The sequence below is a fragment of the Ranitomeya variabilis genome, chromosome 2 (assembly GCF_051348905.1).
Source record: "Ranitomeya variabilis isolate aRanVar5 chromosome 2, aRanVar5.hap1, whole genome shotgun sequence".
Taxonomy (NCBI): domain Eukaryota; kingdom Metazoa; phylum Chordata; class Amphibia; order Anura; family Dendrobatidae; genus Ranitomeya; species Ranitomeya variabilis.
In genome coordinates, this window is record NC_135233.1 from 195223246 (window position 1) to 195246331 (window position 23086).

The following is a 23086-nucleotide window of genomic DNA, read 5'->3' on the forward strand; positions in this document are numbered from 1 at the left end:
ATGTCAGAATCGCCAAGATCCGTTGAAGCGTTCAAGAGTTATAACCTCATAAAGGGACAGTGGTCAGAATTGTAAAAATTGGCCCGGTCATTAACGTGCAAACCACCCTTGGGGGTGAAGGGGTTAATGAGAAAAAATTAACATTTCTGAATTCACTCAATGGCTGCAATTAAACAAAGAGTAAAAAATTTAAAGGGATCTGAATACTTTCCGTACCCACTGTAAAAAGGTCCCTTAGTCTGTTTCAGTAACTCCACAATCATGGGGAAGACTGCTGACTTGACAGATATCCAGAAGTCAGTCACTGACACACTCCACAAGGAGGGTAAGCCACAAAAGGTCATTGCTAAAGAAGCCAGCTGTTCACAGAGTGCTGTATCCAAGAATATTAATAGAAAGTTGAGTGGAAGGAAAAAGTGTGGTAGAAAAAGGAGCACAAGCAACCTGGATAACCACAGCCTTGAAAGGATTGTTAAGAAAAGGCCATTCAAAATTTTGAGGGAGATTCACAGGGAGTGGACTGCTGCTGGAGTCATTGCTTCAAGAGCCACCACACACAGACGTATCCAGGACATGGGCTACAAGTGTCGCATTCCTTGTGTCAAGCCACTCATGACCAATAGACAATGCCAGAAGCGTCTTACCTGGGCCAAGGAGAGAAAGAACTGGACTGTTGTCAGTGGTCCAAGGTGTTGTTTTCAGATGAAAGTAAATGTTGCATTTCATTTGGAAATCAAGGTCCCAGAGTCTGGAAGAAGAGTGGAGAGGCCACAATCAAGCAGCTTGAGGTCTAGTGTGAAATTTCCACGATCAGTGATGGTTTAGGGAGCCATGTCATCTGCCAGTGGAGGTCCACTGTGTTTTATCAAGACCAAAGTCAGCGCAGCCATCTACCAGGAAATTTTAGAGCACTTCATGCTTCCCTCTGCTGACAAGCTTTTTGGAGATGGAATTGTCATTCTCCAGCAGGACTTGGCACCTGTCCACACTGCCAAAAGTACCAATACCTGGTTTACAAATAACAGTATCACTGTGCTTGATTGGCAGCAAACTCGCCTGACCTTAACCCCATAGAGAATCTATAGGGTATTGTCAAGAGGAAGATGAGACACCAGTCCCAACAATGCAGATGAGCTGAAGGCTGCTATCAAAGCAACCTGGGCTTCCATAACCCCTCAGGAGTGCCACAGGCTGATCGACTCCATGCCACGCCGCATTGATGCAGTAATTGATGCAAAAGGAGCCCCAACCAAGTATTGAGTGCATTTACTGAACATACATTTCAGTAGGCCAACATTTCGGATTTTAAATTCATTTTTCAAGGTGGTGTTATAAAGTATTCTAATTTTCTGAGATAATGACTTTTGGGTTTTCATTGGCTGTAAGCCATAATCATGAACATTAACAGAAATAAACACGTAAAATAGATCACTCTGTGTGTAATGACTCTATATAATATATGAGTTTCACTTTTTGTATTGAAGAACTGAAATAAATTAACTTTTTGATGATATTCTAATTTTATAAGAAGCACCTGTAGTTCCAATTAAATTTGTACCTCTAGCGTTTTCATTGCTGCCTCCATTTTGCAGAGACTGATGTGTAATAACATATGCTAATTAGACTGCTTGGTGCACCCCTGGCGTGGCCAAGAGTCTCAGTGCACTGATCAACCCACTGGCTGGGCATGTCCCCGCCTCTCTCACTGGTGATTGACAGTGCTGGATCTCCTGGGAAGGGCATTGTATGTAGAGACCTTTCCATATTGAAAATGGTGTAATATCATGTAGAAAAGGAACCATTGGGAACCAAACCAGTGTTAGAAGAGAAGCAGGAGGAATCGGTCAGGTGAGTAAGTTTTTTGTTTTTTTGTACATATTTATTTTTTTGATCGGGCAGGAAAATAATTTTAATTAAAAGCAATGATAATGAATTATACAGGGTGGGCCATGTATATGGATACACCTAAATAAAATGGGAATGGTTGGTGATATCAACTTCCTGTTTGTGGCACATTAGTATATAGGAGAGGGAAAACTTTTCAAGATGGGTGGTGACCATGGCGGCCATTTTGAAGTCGGCCATTTTAGATCCAACTTCATTTTTTCCAATGGGAAGAGGGTCATGTGACACATCAAACGTGTTGAGAATTTCCCAAGAAAAACAATGGTGTGCTTGGTTTTAACGTAACTATATTCTTTCATGGTTATTTACAAGTTTCTCTTTGTTTACAGCCATTGACATGTCGCAGAGGTTAACATGTGAGGAGCGGATAGAACTTGTGTTCATGTCTGGTGAACGCAGTACCCGGGTCATTGCAGCAGATTTCAATGCAAGACACCCTGCATAAGAAAACTGTCACCATTCCTATTTTATTTAGGTGTACCCATATAAATGGGCCACCCAAAAAAGTTTCCCTCATCACTGAACATAATGTTCTGTGTAAATTGAGGGTCCTGTTCCAATTTTTGTTTTGCCCATTCTGCAAATTCAGCGCGCCGATCTGGCATCAGTCAAACATCTCTTCGGCAGATATTAGCTACTCACAAAGGGCACCCTTACAAAATCCAGCTGCTGCAGCACCTCAAAGAGGATGACCCAGGTCGGTGTGCTGAATTTGCAGAATGGGCAAAACAAAAATTGGAACAGGACCCTCAGTTTACACAGGACATTATGTTCAGTGATGAGGCAAACATTTTTGGGTGGGCCATTTATATGGATACACATAAATAACATGGGAATGGTGACAGTTTTCTTGCGTAGAGTGTCTTGCATTGAAATCTGCTGCCGGGTACTGTGTTCACCAGAAATCAACATAATTCCTATCCGCTCCTCACGTGTTAACCTCTGCAACATGTCAATGGCTGTAAACAAAGAGAACTTGTAAATAACTCATGAAAGAATACAGTTATGTTAAAACCAAGCACACCATTGTTTTACTTGTGAAATTCTCAATAAGTTTCATGTGTCATGCAGTGCCCCCACTGTCGCAGGGCCGAGGGGTACCCGGTACCGGGTCTCTGAGTCTCTGTTCGGGGGTTGTCACGGTGGCTAGACCCGGTCCGTGACCCTGCTGAGGGGCGTACAATGAAGGTGGAGGGGAAGGTGGTGATGTTGTGGTGGTGCGGTGCAGGTTAAATAACGAGGACACCAGGTTGCAGTCTCTTTACCTCTTTACTGAAGGTCCCAGGATCCTCAGTCCGGAATACGGTTAACCGTGCTGCGCAAGTCCGGCCGGTCCAATGGCACCTCCAGAGTTCCCTTTGCAGGTGGAAATCTGTGCCTACCTTCTAGCGCTTGTGTGTTGTGGTCCTCCCCTGCTGTGCTTACGGGATAGTCCCCACAACTGTTGTGTCTGTTTCTGAAGTTCCCTCACAACTCGATTAAGATGTTCTTCTTCGTCCCCCAGATGATATGGCTAGGACGCACCCGTATGACGGGTAGGCTCGGAGTTCTTCCGGGACCCTAGCGTCGCCCCTCTCCTATTGTTGCCCCCTATGTCTTCGTAGGTGATTTGTGTGAGACAGCCCGCCTATAGCTGACTGTCCTGCCGTAGGTTTGAAGTATTGCTTGGAGCCTAGTACTTCCTCGGCGTTCCGGCCACCGGCTACGCGCCTCAGTAGGATGTTGCCTCGTCTTACAGCACGACTCCTACTGGTATTTCTCCTTGTTGCGTTGATCTCGTTTCTCACTCAGCACAATATACCTCGCTTCTTGTCCTTTCTTCGGGTACCGCCGCGATCAAGTGCAGACGCGGTCCCGTAACGTTCTCTCTGTTCGCTAGGCCTCTGTCAGGATCCCACCCCTGACAGGGACCCCCCTGAGTCTCCCCCCGCAACACCCTCTGCCACAGGATGTTGCCTGTTCGATTCCCAGTCAGCTTCTATCTAACTTTCTGCCTAACCCCCAGTTTTACCAGATTGTGAGGAGTGGCCTAATACATAGCACCCTTAGCTCCCCCTGGAGGCCAGACTGTGAAGTGTTTTGGTGTCTGTGATACCTGGTCAGAAGAACTCCTTCAGTGCCATCGGACGTACCATAGCCCCCCTTAGCGGTGGAGCATCAGTACTGCAACGACCAGGACTCTGGGGCGCTGCAGTCACATGACCCTCTTCCCATTGGAAAAAATAAAGTTGGATCCTAAATGGCCGACTTCAAAATGGCCGCCATGGTCATCACACATTTTGAAAAGTTTCCCCCTCCCATATACTAATGTGCCACAAACAGGAAGTTGATATCACCAACCATTCCCATTTTATTTAGGTGTATCCATATAAATGGTCCACCCTGTAGAGAGGGAGAACTACCGAAATTGATGGAATTGGGTCTTTTTTCAATCTTAGTAAATGTATGTGTTTATGACTAAAGTGATATTAGAGGATGTCTATATTCATGGAAGAGAAAAGGTGACGGTGTATGGATTACAATACCCAGACAAAACCCCTAAAATTTACCTTACAGTGCTCAGATTGGGCCATCTGCACTATTACCAGTAGTCTGTATGGGGACCATGGCCATCTGCACTATTACCAGTAGTCTGTATGGGGACCATGGCTGTCTGCACTATTACCACTAGTCTGTATGGGGACCATGGCCATCTGCACTATTACCAGTAGTCTATATGGGGACCATGGCCATCTGCACTGTTACCAGTAGTCTGTATGGGGACCATGGCCATCTGCACTATTACCAGTAGTCTGTATGGGGACCACGGCCATCTGCACTATTACCAGTAGTCTGTATGGGGACCATGGCCATCTGCATTATTACCAGTAGTCTGTATGGGGACCATGGCCATCTGCACTGTTACCAGTAGTCTGTATGGGGACCATGGTCATCTGCACTATTACCAGTAGTCTATATGGGGACCATGGCCATCTGCACTGTTACCAGTAGTCTGTATGGGGACCATGGCTGTCTGCACTATTACCAGTAGTCTGTATGGGGACCATGGCCATCTGCACTATTACCAGTAGTCTGTATGGGGACCATGGCCATCTGCACTATTACCAGTAGTCTGTATGGGGACCATGGCTGTCTGGACTATTACCAGTAGTCTGTATGGGGACCATGGCCATCTGCACTATTACCAGTAGTCTGTATGGGGACCACGGCCATGTGCACTATTACCAGTAGTCTGTATGGGGACCATGGCTGTCTGCACTATTACCAGTAGTCTGTATGGGGACCATGGCCATCTGCACTATTACCAGTAGTCTGTATGGGGACCATGGCCATCTGCACTATTACCAGTAGTCTGTATGGGGACCATGGCTGTCTGCACTATTACCAGTAGTCAGTATGGGGACCATGGCCATCTGCACTATTACCAGTAGTCTGTATGGGGACCATGGCTGTCTGCACTATTACCAGTAGTCTGTATGGGGACCATGGCCATCTGCACTATTACCAGTAGTCTGTATGGGGACCATGGCCATCTGCACTATTACCAGTAGTCTGTATGGGGACCATGGCTGTCTGCACTATTACCAGTAGTCTGTATGGGGACCATGGCCATCTGCACTATTACCAGTAGTCTGTATGGGGACCATGGCTGTCTGCACTATTACCAGTAGTCAGTATGGGGACCATGGCCATCTGCACTATTACCAGTAGTCTGTATGGGGACCATGGCTGTCTGCACTATTACCAGTAGTCTGTATGGGGACCATGGCTGTCTGCACTATTACCAGTAGTCTGTATGGGGACCATGGCTGTCTGCACTATTACCAGTAGTCTGTATGGGGACCATGGCCTTCTGCACTATTACCAGTAGTCTGTATGGGGACCATGGCTGTCTGCATTATTACCAGTAGTCTGTATGGGGACCATGGCCATCTGCACTATTACCAGTAGTCTGTATGGGGACCATGGCTGTCTGCATTATTACCAGTAGTCTGTATGGGGACCATGGCCATCTGCACTATTACCAGTAGTCTGTATGGGGACCATGGCCATCTGCACTGTTACCAGTAGTCTGTATGGGGACCATGGCCATCTGCATTATTACCAGTAGTCTGTATGGGGACCATGGCCATCTGCACTATTACCAGTAGTCTGTATGGGGACCATGGCCATCTGCACTATTACCAGTAGTCTGTATGGGGACCATGGCCATCTGCACTGTTACCAGTAGTCTGTATGGGGACCATGGCCATCTGCATTATTACCAGTAGTCTGTATGGGGACCATGGCCATCTGCACTATTACCAGTAGTCTGTATGGGGACCATGGCCATCTGCACTATTACCAGTAGTCTGTATGGGGACCATGGCCATCTGCACTATTACCAGTAGTCTGTATGGGGACCATGGCCATCTGCACTGTTACCAGTAGTCTGTATGGGGACCATGGCTGTCTGCACTATTACCAGTAGTCTGTATGGGGACCATGGCTGTCTGCACTATTACCAGTAGTCTGTATGGGGACCATGGCCATCTGCACTATTACCAGTAGTCTGTATGGGGACTATGGCCATCTGCACTGTTACCAGTAGTCTTTATGGAGACCATTGTCGTCTGCACTATTACCAGTAGTCTGTATGGGGACCATGGCCATCTGCACTGTTGCCATTTATTAGTAAAGGTACCGTTCTCACCTGGTGGGGATGTAGTACTGTCAAAGTGATTGAGTCCTTTGCATTCCTGCAACAATTCATAAAAAAACAAACTGCGGCTCATTTAAAAAAATAAATAGACAGTACTGGTAAATATATTAATATTTATAAAGGCATTAAAATTCGGTAAAACATTTTTTGCTCCTTGCTAGGAAAAGGACTGATTTTGCTTTAAAGTGTTATTGGAATCTACATACATGGGTGCTGTCAGACTGAGCTTGTAATAAATACAAGCAATTTTTCTATGTAAATCCATATTCAAATTTTTCAGCCATTCCTGAGTCACTAACACTTTTCTTTTGTTTACTGCTCGTTGCCTTGGCGCTCGACCACCGCTGCTAATTAGCAGTGTATGTGGAACGCCTGTCAGGGCCGTGTTGTACTCGGTACCGGGTCCGGTTGCAATTAAAGGGGTTGTCACAGTGGCAGCGACCCGGTCCGTGGCCATGGGCGCCCAAGTAAAAGGAACGGTCTTTAAAGGGGTTGTGGAAATAAGGAAAGTTCGTGACGCCACCTGTGGTTATCGGTCAGAGGTGACCGACGCTGCTTAAAGGGGTCCTCTGGGGGCGATGGTGCTGCAGCAAAGATTGTGTCGCTTCCCACAGGTGAAGCAGTGTCCCCAGGGCAGTAATGGTGAATGCTGCAAATAATTGGAGGACACAGGGTTGCAGTCTTTACCTGGTTTACTGAAATGGTATTCAGCCTCAGTCCAGGGTACTAGTAACAGGAGTAGCTGGAGTCCAGGCAGCCTGAAGACAGGTGGGAATCCCCTTGACAGGTCAGTTTGGGAGCCTTCCACTATGCGCTTCCACTCTGTGGTCCCTTGTAGCTCTCTAACTAGGTCCTCTTTCTTCCCTGTCCAGGGACAGTACCTGCACGGTAGGCAACTTGAGCCGTCTCTTTTGGGTCTCTGTCCACGGTCACTCCAGACTCTGATTGCTGCTGTACCTCAGGTATTATGTGGGCAAGTCCCTCTGGTTCTGCCGTGGGGCTTGCAGTTCCACACAGCCTCGGGCTCTCGGTACCGGTTACTGCACTCAGTTTAGAGAGTTCCAGTAGCAGTCCTTCTCTAGCTCCTAAGTCATTCTGTGCTCTTTCACTGTCTGCTACCAACTGTCAACTGTCTGCTTGTCTGCCTAGCAACTGACTCATCCTCCCGACCAGAGAGAGCAGCTCCCCTCAAGTCGGCTGTAGAGCTCCCCCTTCTGGCCTGGAGTCAGAATGTGTTGCATGTAAGGTTACCTGCCAAAGGGGTTCCTCCTGTCTCGAGGCATGGCATTACCCTCCCCGAGAGGAAGGCAATACCACTGTGGTACCTGAACTCCTGGGGTGCCACATCCGCGCAGTGATTACAAGATCTATTCAGCTTGTAAGCGCTGTTTTGAATCTGCCAGGATCACTGGAGCTCACCGTTATTTCCTTAGCCTGGTCAGCTTCACCACAGTCTTTACAAGCTAGACAGCAGCGGTGGTCGGTCTCCTAGGCAACAATCTGTAAACGATAGAAAAGTGTTCACATCTCAAGAATGGCTGAAAATTATAATTATAATTAGCAGTAAATTGGAAAAGTGATTGTTTTTGCAAGCAACCTCTGACAATATGAAGATGGGAATAACCCTTTAATTATTATTTTTTGTCGTCACTTTGGTATATAACTTATATTTCATTTTTTTTGTGAGGTGAGATAATGAATAACAGATATTCGAATTTCTTATATCTTTTACGTATTTAATACATTACACATTTTTTCACACTTATAAAGATTTTTATAAACATCCCCTCTGTACCTGTCTGTCACTATTAGTTTGTTCACTGTAATTTCTAATTGTAATTTGTATGTAACCTGCCCTCATGTACAGCACCATGGAATCAATCTGTGGTAGCCTCGGGTCTGAGGCAGGGGGTTGCTTGGACTCAGCCATGCATCGGCATTATTTTAGTTTAGTTGTGTGCAGATGACCAATGTCTGTATGAAAGAATTCTTACTTAAAGGGGACTTTGTGAAAAATAAAAAACATGCCTAAGCAGTAACAGACAGGTAGTAGATACTTACCTGCCTGTTGTGCCCATCACAGACCGCTCCTGCCGGCAATTCAGCTGCCTCTGCTGACGTCACGTCCACAGAGCGGCAGCTTCTTTTTTGCTCCGCTCTGTTCAAGGGGCAGGACTTCGAAGTCATTCTGATTGATAGCCAGATTCTCACTGCCTAAATGTGGGAGTTGACTGCCAATCAGACTGATGCGATAAGCCACGCCCACAGAGCAGGGTGGAAAAGAAGCCACCGCTCGGTCGATGTGACGTCAGCAGTGGCAGCGGGATCCCTGTAGGTGAAGAAGGCGGCGTGCACAACAGGCAGGTAAGTAGCAACTACCTGCTCGTTAGTGCTTAGGCACATTTTTTGTTTTTAACAGAGTCCCCTTGAAATACTGCACCCTCTAATTAGCAAGTCAGACTTTTTATCCCTATGTCACTGAATCTCCCTGCACCCATCACTTTTATCTCTTTTCTTTATCCTTTATTAATTGTAACTCTTATTCTTATTGAAATCACCTGCGATGACCGGCTCTTTTGCTTTTTCCATATGGTTCCTCACAATTTTCACACCGTGTATCAGGTGTTTTATGGATACTTTGTGCTCATTTTATGAAAAGAAGCAGGAATCAGTAGATTCGCATCACTTGTGAATCACTTTCTTTTACATTATATCTTAGAAAGTTTATAGCTTCTTTGTTACCTGACCAGTTCAATGAATCTCTCCCTGGAGGCCTCACTCACGTCCTCGTCATTTATTGCCAGAACCTGATCTCCAGAAAGTAGCTTGTTTTCTGATGGACCTCCTGAAAAGAAGGAAGCTAAAAGTCATCCATAATCTAGAACCATCGGTGCTTTCACACAGTAATCAGATGTCATGTCTGGCTCCTGAGGATGGCCTTGTTTATTAGCCGCTGTGCTGCTCTCACTTTTGGATGTGCTTAAAAAATCCCTAGTTTCATCTTGCCCTAATTTCAGAAATGTATTTTAGGAAACAATAAGGATTGTTGTTACTTCTCTTAGAAAAAGATTGAAAAATGCTGTGGTATAGAATATTAAGTCTCTCGAAAATCCTTCTAAAATGACTCGCACTTTGAAATGCTTAGATAATTGTTTGTAGCCTTGTTTCGCATCGATGTTTTCTGCTCAGCTACACCCAGGGCAAGTCATTTGTTTCCTATGGGGAAGAAGGTTACAAGCAAATTTTCTAATGGAGGTTGCCTTATGCTTTATCCTCCTATTTTGATCACAGTGTTACCATGTTAATATTCGCAAGACTTACAGTCGCTCCATAGTCACAGACTAAATCAGTATTTTATAACCCTAGCATTTGATGTTTTTAAGTGTTCTTAGGATTTCTTAATTATACAGAGACTTTATCATCCCCATTAATTGATTTCACGGATCCTTACGACTCATAAAATTTTGAATAGCCTAATTAAATTTCATTATTTTAAGTTCCTACTTCCCGTAAGGTTGGCTTTACGCAGCCATATTATAGCCAGATTTTAACCTCTGTATTAAGCCACAACACCAGGACCCGTCTGTCTACCGATCTTAGATCACCATATACATCAATTGTCTTAAACATTTTGCTTTCAGCATTTCAGTAAATGCAATTAGTAAAATTTTGAAGACCCCTATTGACATATCGTAAATCTGTAGGGCTGCCGCCAAGTGTTTAGTGCATCTCAAAATACATGTACGTGGATGAAGGAAGTTCAGGAACTGAGCCTTCTCCATCAACAGTGGGTATCAGCAATATATTACGGCTGGCACTCTGCCGCTATCAGGTTAATCCTGTAGGTGCGACTTTAATTAGCAGAAACTAAATGGTTGACAGAGGAAAGGGCTCCATCTGTACCCCACTGGCACAAAACACAATGTGATGGCAACCAGAGGTCAATCAATGGCCTCTGGGCTCGCCATCTATGGAAGCCTTGTTTTATGTAGGCTCAGATAGGCTGTATGTCAGTGTGAAACTAACCGGTATAATGCTCAAGCAATCAAGGATGTTCAAATCCCATAATGGAACTTAGTAAAATAGTGATAACATGGGAAAGTAAGTAAAAAGGCTTCCAGTTCTGGTATGCACGTGATAGCAAGGTAGAAGAAGAGGCCTAGTAATACTTCACGTAAACCCAGGGGATTTATTCAATACTCCTTGGAAAAATCAGACCGCCCCTTTCTGCTACCCTCCAAGTACTGTATATACAGAAGTTTGGGGTGGGAAGAGAGACATAGAGATAGACTAGACAGACATGAGGCAAGATGGTGTCTGACACTGGCTGGTCCACATGAAGTCACAAGTCAGTCTCACAATTGCCAGTGCAAATTATGACATTGGAGAGAATGATGTCAAACCAAGTATTCCAGGTCTCTCAGTTTTTTTTGTAAAACATTAGCTATTGAAGTAGCTAAACTGCTGGCAGACAAAAGTAAGGCTCCTAGAGGCAACAATAGCTGCCACACTGGCACAGATGTAATAACGTGATATAACAGCACAGAGCAGGCAAAAATGGAGCCGAAGGAGAAACAAAGTGTTCTGGAGGATGGAATTATAAGTGTTAGACCACAGCTAAAACAACATTGATCAAAAACTAGGCTCTGAAGGAGAAGGTGGAAGACTCTGATATTAACTAGTGATGAGCGAACACTAAAATGTTCGGGTGCTCGTTGTTCGAGTCGAACATCTCCCGATGTTCGAGTGTTCGTTTCGAATAACGAACCCCATTGTAGTCAATGGGAGACTCGAACATTTTTCAGCGGGACCAAAGCTCTGCACAGGGAAGGTCGCCTAAAAACCTGGGAAGCTCAGAAAATGATGGAAACAACACTGGAATGGACAGGAAACAGCAGGGGCAGCATGCATAGTTGCCTCTGAGGCTGCCCAAATGCACCATTACGCCAAATTATGGCCAACAGCTTTGTGGTGACAGAGTGACCCACTTTGATGAGGTAGCAGGTGAAACACACCGAAATTGAGCCTGACACAGCATGGCAGCTATGGGCACGGCATGCGGAGGCAGCATCAGGCCGGAGAGCGGCACAGTGACGGACCCTTGAGGAGGCGGCAGCAGCATCATTCCTTACACATTGAGGCCACAGAGTGGCACAATTACATAGTTTGGAGGTAGCGAAGACCCAGCATGTGGAGGCGTCAGCACGGAGAGTGGCACGGTGACGGACCCTTGAGGAGGCGGCAGCAGCATCATTCCTTAATCCTTACACATTGAGGCCACAGAGTGGCACAATTACATAGTTTGGAGGTAGCGAAGACCCAGCATGTGGAGGCGTCAGCACGGAGAGTGGCACGGTGACGGACCCTTGAGGAGGCGGCAGCAGCATCATTCCTTTCACATTGAGGCCACAGAGTGGCACATTTACATAGTTTGGAGGTAGCGAAGACCCAGCATGTGGAGGCGTCAGCACGGAGAGTGGCACGGTGACGGACCCTTGAGGAGGCGGCAGCAGCATCATTCCTTACACATTGAGGCCACAGAGTGGCACAATTACATAGTTTGGAGGTAGCGAAGACCCAGCATGTGGAGGCGTCAGCAGCGTCAGCACGGAGAGTGGCACGGTGACATGACAGACTTCAGTTTGAGCTGCTTTAACACGGTGGCGAGTGGAAATCTGTAGAAATCCATGCTTTATTCATCTTGATAAGCATCAGCCTGTCAGCGCTGTCAGTTGACAGGCGTGTACGCTTATCGGTGATGATGCCACCAGCTGCACTGAAGACCCGCTCTGACAACACCTCCAAGGCGTACAGTGCCAGTTCTGGCCACGTGTCCAGCTTTGAAACCCAGTAGTTGTATGGAGCAGAGTGATCATGCAGGACGTTGGTATGGTCACCTAGGTAGTCCTTCACCATCTTTCTGTAAATCTCGCCTCTACTCTGTCTAGACTGTGGATTGGTGGCATACTCTTGCATGGGTGACATAAAACTGGCAAAGGCCTTGGAGATTGATCCTCTGCCAGCGCTTGACAAGCTGCCTGCTCCCCTCCTCTCCCTCGCTTGTTGGCCCTCAGAACCACGTCCTCTGCCGCTAGCGGTGTCAGATGGGAAGGCTATTTTCAGCTTGTGCACCAGGGCCAGTTGGTATTGATGCAGTCTCATACTCCTTTCCTCTATAGGAATTAGAGTGGAAAAGTTGTGCTTGTACCGGGGGTCCAAGAGGGTGAACACCCAGTAATCGCTGGTGGAAAATATTTTTCTCACGCGAGGGTCACGGGAAAGGCAGCCTAACATGAAGTCAGCCATGTGCGCCAGAGTCCCAACACGTAAGAATTCCCCCTCCGCAACAGGCCGACTCTCCATTTCCTCCTCCTCCTCCTCCTCCAACTCCTCCTCCTCAGCCCAAACACGCTGAACTGAGAAGAGGGAATGGGTACCGTCTTCAGTCTCGCCCACAGTCTCCTCCTCTTCATCCTCATCTTCCTCCTCCCCCTCCTCAGTTACACTCTGAGAAACAGACTGGCTGGTGTTCTGGCTCTCAGTCAACTCTTCTTCCCCCATCTCCTGTGACAATCGATGCGCCTCAGACTTCATGCTGAGCAATGATTTTTTCAGCAGACAAAGCAGCGGGATGGTGACGCTGATTATGGCGTCATCCCCGCTGACCATCAGTGTTGACTCGTCAAAGTGGCTTAACACCTTACATATATCAGACATCCACGTCCACTCCTCATTGTAGATTTGAGGAAGCTGACTAACTTGACTACCGGTTCTGGTGGAAGTGGTCATCTGACAGTCTACAATGGCTCTGCGCTGCTGGTAAACCCTGTTTAACATGTGTAGGGTGGAATTCCATCTCGTTGGCACGTCGCACAACAGTCGGTGAGCTGGCAGTTGTAAGCGCCGTTGCACTGCCCTCAGGGTGGCAGCATCAGTGGTGGATTTGCGGAAATGGGCACAGATGCGTCTCACCTTGGTGAGCAAATCTGACAGATTGGGGTAGGTCTTGAGGAACCGCTGAACCACCAGATTGAACACGTGGGCAAGGCATGGAACGTGTGTGAGTCTGCCCAGTTGCAGAGCCGCCACCAGATTACGCCCGTTGTCACACACGACCATGCCTGCTTTCAGGTTCAGCGGCGCCAGCCAAAGATCCGTCTGAGCCGTCATGCCCTGTAACAGCTCCTGGGCAGTGTGCCTCTTGTCACCTAAGCTCAGCAGTTTTAGCACCGCCTGCTGGCGCTTGCCCACTGCGGTCCTGCTGCGACTGCAGCTGCCGACTGAAGGTGGCGTGTCCACGGATGGAAATTTACAAGTGGTGTTTGTGGAGGAGGAGGAGGAGGAGGAGGAGGAGGGGGGAGAAGTATAGTAATCCTGGGAAACAGTCACCGAGGTAGGCCCCGCAATCCTGGGTGTGGGCAACACATGAGCTGACCCCGGTTCAGACTCTGTCCCAGCCTCAACCAAATTAATCCAATGTGCCGTCAGGGAGATATAGTGTCCCTGCCCCCCAGCACTGGTCCACGTGTCCGTGGTTAAGTGGACCTTTTCTGTAACCGCGTTGGTCAGGGCACGGTTGATGTTCTGAGACACGTGCTGGTGTAGTGCTGGGACGGCACATCGAGAAAAATAGTGGCGGCTTGGGACGGAGTAGCGAGGGGCAGCCACCGCCATCAGGTTGCGGAATGCCTCCGTCTCCACCAGCCTGTAGGGCAGCATCTCCAAACTCAGGAGTTTGGAGACGTGGACATTTAAGGCCTGTGCATGTGGGTGGGTGGAGGCATATTTGCGCTTGCGCTCAAATGTTTCATGCAAAGACAGCTGAACACTGCGCTGGGACACATTGGTGGATTGTGGGGGGGATGGTGAAGGTGCAGGGGTGGTTGCATGGCGGGAGTCGCTGGTGCCGGGCTCCTGGGCTGGGGAGTTACTGGCAGAGCCAGCATGTGACACAGGGGAAGGAGCAGCGGTGCGACCAGAAGGAGGTGAACGGCCTTGATTCCAATGAGTTGGGTGTTTAGCACTCATATGCCTGCGCATGCTGGTAGTGCTTAGGTTGCTAGTGGTGGCTCCCCTACTGAGCTTGGTGTGGCACAGGTTGCACAACACAGTCCGTCGGTCCTCCTCACTTTCTTTAAAGAAGCTCCAGACTTTAGAACACCGAGGCCTCGACCAAACTGGTTCACTTGTTGAACCTCTGTCTGATGAAATTACTCTGGCCCTGCCTCTCCCTCTGGTCGCACGTCTACCTCTTGCAACGTTTTCTGATGTTACACTTGCCTCCCCCTCCGAAGCACTCTCTTGACTAGGCCTAACAACCCAGCTGGGGTCAGTCACCTCATCATCCACCGGCTCCTCCTCCTCCCATTCATCAGCCTGCTCCCCCCTGGGAATTACTGCACTGACAAGCACCTCACTGTCTGACACCCGTGTCTCATCCTCAGACACCTCTCCACAGACTATTTGTAAATCCCCACTTTCATCACCCACAGACTGGGAAAGCTCTCTATTTTGGGCATCGGGACAGACCCACTGGTCAGGTTGCTGCTCAGCAGTGCTTTGTGAATCTAGGAAGGGTTGGGAAAACAGTTCCTGGGAGTATGCAGGATTTGAATCACTAATTTCCAAGGAGGGGCCAGGCTGGGCGGGAGGAGGTTGAGCTGAAAGATCCTGAGGTCCACTCCCTTGGCTAGCGTTGGTGGACTGCGTGGAAGACTGGGCGGTGGATAAACTACTGGATGCATTATCCGCTATCCAGTTGATCACCTGTTCGCACTGCTGGGGATCCAATAGGGGTGTGCCACGTGACACTGTAAATTGGGACAGGAAGCTAGAAAAGGGTACTCTGCGGCGTTCCAGTGCTCCATCAGAAGCAGGTACTGTGTCACCCTGCCCAGGACTACGGCCTCTGCCTGCAACCTCACTTTGACGCCCACGACCACGTCCTCGTCCTCGTCCCTTACCCCTGGGGTTCACCATTGTAAAGGTTATGCTAGAAAAGCTAGTTATGAAGGTGAAATACACTCTATTTGTCCAAACAGAGGATATATTGCGTGTTGCAAAAAGGACTATTCGGTAAAGAGCGTATTTTATGCAACCAAACCTTGGTTTACAGCAAACTGATGTGTATCAGTAACAGATATAAAACTGTGTTTTATATTTGTGGTATTTCTTCAGATCAAATACCCCTTCTTTATGTAACTATTAGATATGGCGTGCACAAAACTGGCCACAGGCCTAGTCACTAAATACAGAGCTTATTTTTGGACCACAAAACTTGGGTACCAGTAACAGATATAAAACTGTGTTTATATTTGTGGTATTTCTTCACATCAAATACCCTTTATTTCTTTAACTATTAGATATGGCGTGCACAAATCTGGCAACAGGCCTAGTCACTAAATACAGAGCGTATTTTTGAACCACAAAACTTGGGTACCAGTAACAGATATAAAACTGTGTTTATATTTGTGGTATTTCTTCACATCAAATACCCTTTTATTTCTTTAACTATTAGATATGGCGTGCACAAATCTGGCAACAGGCCTAGTCACTAAATACAGAGCGTATTTTTGAACCACAAAACTTGGGTACCAGTAACAGATATAAAACTGTGTTTATATTTGTGGTATTTCTTCACATCAAATACCCTTTATTTCTTTAACTATTAGATATGGCGTGCACAAATCTGGCAACAGGCCTAGTCACTAAATACAGAGCGTATTTTTGAACCACAAAACTTGGGTACCAGTAACAGATATAAAACTGTGTTTATATTTGTGGTATTTCTTCACATCAAATACCCTTTATTTCTTTAACTATTAGATATGGCGTGCACAAATCTGGCAACAGGCCTAGTCACTAAATACAGAGCGTATTTTTGAACCACAAAACTTGGGTACCAGTAACAGATATAAAACTGTGTTTATATTTGTGGTATTTCTTCACATCAAATACCCTTTATTTCTTTAACTATTAGATATGGCGTGCTATAAAAATGCAATTTTTATCTAATGCGGTTTTTTGGACACACAAAACCTTGGATTAGAATGTAGGGTATTCTATACTATATATATATATACTATATATGTGGCAGAATTGCGTATTCTGTACACTGCGCTTATGTGTACGCTAAACAAATATTTTTGGGCCAGGTGTGGTATATCTGTATCACTCAAAAATGCATTTTTATATCTTATGCGGTTTTATTTTTAGGCCGCAAATATTTCCTTTTTTAATTTATTAATTATTGTTATTAATTAATATTATTATTATTAAATGAGGTGACAGCGTGTGCTGTACCACTCTACGGAGTCTGAGGCACTACAAGTCCCAGACAGCAGCACAAATGAGGTTACAGCGTGTGCTGGAGTCTGAGGCACTACAAGTCCCAGACAGCAGCACAAATGAGGTTACAGCGTGTGCTGGAGTCTGAGGCACTACAAGTCCCAGACAGCAGCACAAATGAGGTTACAGACAGCGTGTGCTGGAGGCTAAATGGAGTCTGAGGAACATCCAGCAGCCGATATTCTAATAGTGCGGCGTTCGCCCAAAATGGCGGACGCCGCACTATAAAGCCCAGCCTAATGCACACACGATCCCTGCCTAATGCCTAATGCCTATAAAGATTGACTTGGAGACTGAGATTGAGACTTGGCACTGAGACAGTGAGTGCGCAGCTAAGATGGCGGCCGCTGCACTCCTGGTCCCAGCTGCCACACAGCTAGCCAGCAAATACAAGAGAGGACTAGTAGTAGTAAACGTAGATTAGCCCTGACAAGGGCTGTTGATTTCTGCACCCTGCCTGCCTGATTAATTCTGGTCTTTGTCCCTGCTCTAGTCCCTATCAATTCCCAGTCCCCCCAGCACGTCTGTCCCTATGCTCTTTCACACTGCAAATGGCTGAAAGCGCCGAACATAATGAAAGCAGTCTATTGGCTGGTCAGGTCACCTGATCTGGCCAGCCACTCACTGCTCTCGTCTTGTACATGTCCCTACGTCATGCTAGTAGCTTAGAAGGCTCACCTAACATGATTGGCTCCTTGAAAAACCGCCAAAAATGAGAAAAACAAAAACGAGATTTCACTCGAGTACCGCGAGATGTTCGGCCGAATACCGAACACCTTCGAACGCCCTAATGTCCGATCGAACACCAGGTTCGAGTGAACACGTTCGCTCATCACTAATATTAACCTTCAGAACATTCTTTTCGATGATCTTCATGCCTATTTCCTTTATTTTTCCTCTGTAGCCTTAACAAATCCATACACTTTCTGTCTGAAAAGTGATGGAGTACACCAGTTGTTTTTCTCTTTTTCATATATCCTCCTCTCTTACTTTCTTGCATTTTATCTTCCAAGCTTTGTCTCAGCTGTTTTTAGTTCATAGTTTTATAGTGTAAAGGATTAAAGTAATATAGAAGTCCATCAAGTTCACCTTTTAACCTAATAAGTTGATCAATAAGGCAAAAACCCCATGAGGTAAATATTAATTGCTACTTACATGGAGAAAATTTCTTCCCAACATGACTAGTTCCCTAGATCTGTTCCATTAGAAGTTTCATCTGCCTTTCCATACATTATGATTCTTCCACAGATTTTGAGAGCTGAAATATGTCTTCCAAGATGTGGATTTGTGGCACCCCCGGAGTCCGGTTGCCACAGTGGCATTGCCTCTTTCACAGGGGGTGAAGTCATGCCTGGAAGCAAGGAGGGGTCCCCTTACCAGGGAACACCAGCATCCAACACTTTTTCCTTACTACAGACCAGAAGGGGGAGCTCTAACACCCGGTTTCAGGGGAGCTTCCCTATAAGTTCTGGCCTGAAGGCGGAGTTAGTGAGTCTGAGAGAGTTAGAGGGGAAGAGAGGAGTTGAGGAGAACCTGGGGAGTGGAGCTCTAACCAAGCTCACCCTAGAGCTGAGCGCTAGAAACTGGACACTGGAGCTCGTGGTTGGGCGGGTACTGAAGTCCCGGCAGCTAAATCCAGAGGGTAGGAGACTGCAGGTCTCCTGGCCCAGCTAACACCCAGTGGCACAGCAGCATCCCTGAGCCGGGAGCCGCTGCAAAGGAGCAACAACTGTAATAGGCTCAAGCGGCCTGCTATGTGGGTACTGTTTTATTTTAACTGCCAGACAGTAAGAGAAACTTGAGCAGAGCTTAAAGCAGCAGGGACCTAACAGGACAGTGCAGTAGGGAGACCTCCAAACCATCCTGGCTAGGTGGATCCTAAATTGCTTCCAGGCTGCCCGGATCTCCATTACCATCTGTTACCCATGCCCCGGACTGCACCTTCAGCCATCGAGTAAAGGTAAAGGTAAAGTAAAGGTAAAGAAAACTACAGCCCTTGTGTCTTCCAGTCATTTCTAGCAACGTCAGTCCTGCACCCCAACGTCCATAATCCCTTACAACAGTACCGGTAGCCCTGGGGCAACGCTCCACCTGTGGGGAGCAGAACCATCCCAGCTGCATCACCATCGGCCCCAGTGGTCCCCTTAAGCAGTGTAGGCCATCCATTGCTGAACATCATAGATGGCGTCAAGTTAAGTCCCCTACAAACTTTCCCTCATTATTTTATTGCGTGCCCAGGGCCATGGACCGGGTCACTGCTGCTGTGACAACCCCTGAAGAACTGCCCGACCCAGACCGAGTACCCCACGGCCCTAGCAGGCATCGCAGATTCACACACTAACATCTACAACCCCTGGCAAAAATTATGGAATCACCGGCCTTGGAGGATGTTCATTCAGTTTTTTAATCTTGTAGAAAAAAAGCAGATCACAGACATGGCACAAAACTTAAGTCATTTCAAATGGCAACTTTCTGGCTTTAAGAAACACTAAAAGAAATCAAGTACAAAAAGTGTGGTAGTGAGTAATGGTTACTTTTTTTAACCAAGCATAGGGGAAAAATTATAGAATCACTCAATTCTGAGGAAAAAATTATGGAATCACCCTGTAAATTTTCAATCCCAAAACTTACACCTGCATCAAATTAGATCTGCTCATTAGTCTGCATCTAAAACGTAGTGATCACACCTTGGAGAGCTGTTGCACCAAGTGGACTGACATGAATCATGGCTCCAACACGAGAGATGTCAATTGAAACAGAGGAGAGGATTCTCAAACTCTTAAAAGAGGGTAAATCATCATGCAATGTTGCAAAAGATGTTGGTTGTTTACAATCAGCTGTGTCTAAAATCTCAACTAAATACAAACAACATGTGAAGGTTGTTAAAGGCAAACATACTGGTAGACCAAGGAAGACATCAAAGCGCCAAGACCAGAAACTTAAAGCAATATGTCTCTAAAACAGGAAATGCACAATAAAACAAATAAGGAATGAATGGGTGGAAACTGGAGTCAACGTCTGTGACCGAACTGTTAGAAACCGCCTAAAGGAAATGGGATTTACATACAAAAAAACTAAACGAAAGCCATCATTAACACCTAAACAGAAAAAAACAAGGTTACAATGGGCTAAGTAAAAGCGATCATGGACTGTGGATGACTGGATGAAAGTCATATTCAGTGATCAATCGCGAATCTGCATTGGGCAAGGTGATGATGCTGGAACTTTTGTTTGGTGCTGTTCCAATGAGATTTATAAAGATGAAGGCCTGAAGAGAACATGCAAATTTCCACAGTCATTGATAATATGGGGCTGCATGTCAGGTAAAGGCACAGGGGAGATGGCTGTCATTACATCTTCAATAAATGCACAAGTTTATGTTGATATTTTGGACACTTCTTATCCCATCAATTGAAAGGATGTTTGGGGATGATGAAATCATTTTTCAAGATGATAATGCATCTTGCCATAGAGCAAAAACTGTGAAAGTATTCCTTGAAAAAAGACACATAAGGTCAATGTCATGGCCTGCAAGTAGTTCGAATCTCAATCCAATTGAAAATTTTTGGTGGAAGTTGAAGAAAATGGTCTATGACAAGGCTCCAACCTGCAAACCTGATCTGGCAACAGCAACCAGAGAAAGTTGGAGCCAGATTGATGAAGAGGACTGTTTGACACTCATTAAGTCCATACCTCAGAGACTGCAAGCTGTTATAAAAGCCAGAGGTGGTGCAACAAAATACTAGTGATGTGTTGGAAGGTTTTTTTGTTTGTTTGTTTTTCATGATTCCATATTTTTTTCCTCAGAATTGAGTGATTCCATAATTTTTCCCCTATGCTTGGTTAAAAAAACTTAACCTTTACTGACTACCACGTTTTTTGGTCTTGATTTCCTTTAGTGTTTCTTAAAGTCAGAAAGTTGCCATTTGAAATGACTTTAGTTTTGTGCCATGTCTGTGATCTGCTTTTTTTTCTACAAAATTAAACAACTGAATGAACATCCTCCAAGGCCGGTGATTCCATAATTTTTGCCAGTAGTTGTACAGGTGGTTTACCTTTGTTTCCTCCTGTTGAACACCTTGGATTTGATGGAATTTGCTCACTGAAATTGTTTGGGCTTGCCTTGATGTTGGTCGTTTAGAAGTAGTCTGATCACTGTCAGATTTCTCTATGGGAAGTGGTGTGCTTTTAGCCTTGCATTTAATGCATCTTTCACATTCCACAGCATTTGCACACGTGGATTCCAGTCCTACCTCCAAGCTGGGAACACACAAAACATCTTTTGCTGACGTGGCTTAATTATGGCCAGGTTTTCTTGGTCACATGTGCAGTACCTTCTGCATTTATTCTGCCTCCATCAACAAGATAGAATATTTACTTATTATGTAAGTCAAGTTCAGCAAAAACGTTTCTACCACTTGTCATCAAGTGAATTGTTGCTCCGAAATAGAGTTATCACTTTGAGGTACCAGTCCAGTTATTTCATCACTAATCAGAGATTGTAGTTTTGATCTTTTGCTTTTTCCCTTTTGGGAATTTTTTGGTTTGTTATGTTTTGCACATTGTAGAGTTTTCCATTACGTGCTCCTTCTTCGGGCATCTGAAGCATTCTCTTATTTCCTTCTTGTGTGTCCTTACATTTGTTGCTTTAAAAGCAATTTCACTGTCACTTTCTGTGGCGTCCTGCCCAAGTTCTTTTCTTCTTTGGCATTCATCCACTATCTTGGTCTCTACAAACTCTAGGGTCAGGTCTGTCTTCGTCCTTGTCTGCAGTGTATAATTTTGTGTATTGTATATGTCACGTAAACTTCATAGCAATGTGGCTGCAACATGGCTGTCTTTTGTATCCTCACCCACAGATTTCTGATCACTTCCAACATTGCATTTATGTGTTCCCACATATCCTTTTCATTGTGGAGTCTTGTTTCCTTAGCAGAAAGAACCAGCTATTTGTTAGGTTGGGTCTCAGTTGCAAGCCTTTATCGGTGTTCTCATATCTTAGGCTAGGTTCCCACTGATACAGTGGAAAAATCATGGTGGCTCAGTGGTTAGCACTGGAGCCTTGCCGAAGTGGGGTCCTGGGTTCAAATCCCACCAAGAACGACAAGTACAAGGAGTTTGTATCTTCTCCATGTGATTGTGTGGGTTTCCTCTGGGTTCTCCGGTTTCCTCCCACACTTCAAAGACATACTGATAGGGAATCTAGATTATGACCCCCAATGGGGACAGCGGTGATAATGTCTGTAAAACGCTGTGGAATTAATGGCGCTATATAAGTGAGGAAATTAGTTGAAATAAGAGGATTTGCGTCAAAGTGATTACTATTTCGATGATGAAGCGAGAGCCCAAAGCATGTAGGTTAAGTATAAAGCCTGGTCTTTTGTCTTTTCCATAAACCACCTTCTTTAGTAGTCACTCCTATTTTTGCAGTGACTTGCTGATCAAATATCACCTTGTGAAAAACTCTTCCAGCTGACATCTCAGTAAAGTATGCAAAATGATGCTTTTCAGCAATTTTACTGCCATGGTTGCAAAGAAGAGAGGAGACTTTCAGTCATTCTGCTCGTTTGTAGCAAAGAAGAATTTGCAACACCGAAGGAAGTGAAGAAATACCGGAAAAAGCTACAGCAGAGCACACTGCACAGACATACCTGAGAGGAAAGAAAAGAGGACGAGGCTCAAGGCCAGAGAGATTTGATAATGGTTAGATGGTGACAAAGCGCAGCCAGCTAAAGGTACCTTCACACGAAGCGACGCTGCAGCGATAGCGACAACGATTCCGATCGCTGCAGCGTCGCTGTTTGATCGCTGGGGAGCTGTCACACAGTCAGCTCTCCAGCGACCAACGATGCCGAGGTCCCCGGGTAACCAGGGTAAACATCGGGTTGCTAAACGCAGGGCCGCGCTTAGTAACCCGATGTTTACCCTGGTTACCAGCGTAAAAGTAAAAAAAACAAACAGTACATACTTACATCCGCGTCCCCCAGCGTCTGCTTCCTGACACTGACTGAGCTCCGGCCCTAACAGCACAGCGGTGACGTCACCGCTGTGCTTTCACTTTCACTTTAGGGCCGGCGCTCAGTAAGTGTCAGGAAGCAGACGCTGGGGGACGCGCAGGTGAGTATGTACTGT

At 46.0% G+C, this 23086-nt stretch overlaps 1 protein-coding gene across 2 annotated transcripts in view; it reads right to left on the bottom strand.

The window, feature by feature from the left end:
• FRMPD3 (FERM and PDZ domain containing 3) overlaps nt 1–23086 on the bottom strand; it is a 371292-nt gene that overhangs the window by 173837 nt on the left and 174369 nt on the right. The window contains exons 5-6 of one of the 2 annotated variants that reach the window (XM_077283386.1): nt 9350–9452; nt 6599–6644 (exon numbers count right to left, since the gene is read on the bottom strand). In XM_077283386.1, coding sequence (XP_077139501.1) covers nt 6599–6644; nt 9350–9452 — 149 coding nt within the window. The remainder of the gene's footprint in view (nt 1–6598; nt 6645–9349; nt 9453–23086) is intronic. The other variant, XM_077283387.1, reaches the window with a different exon arrangement.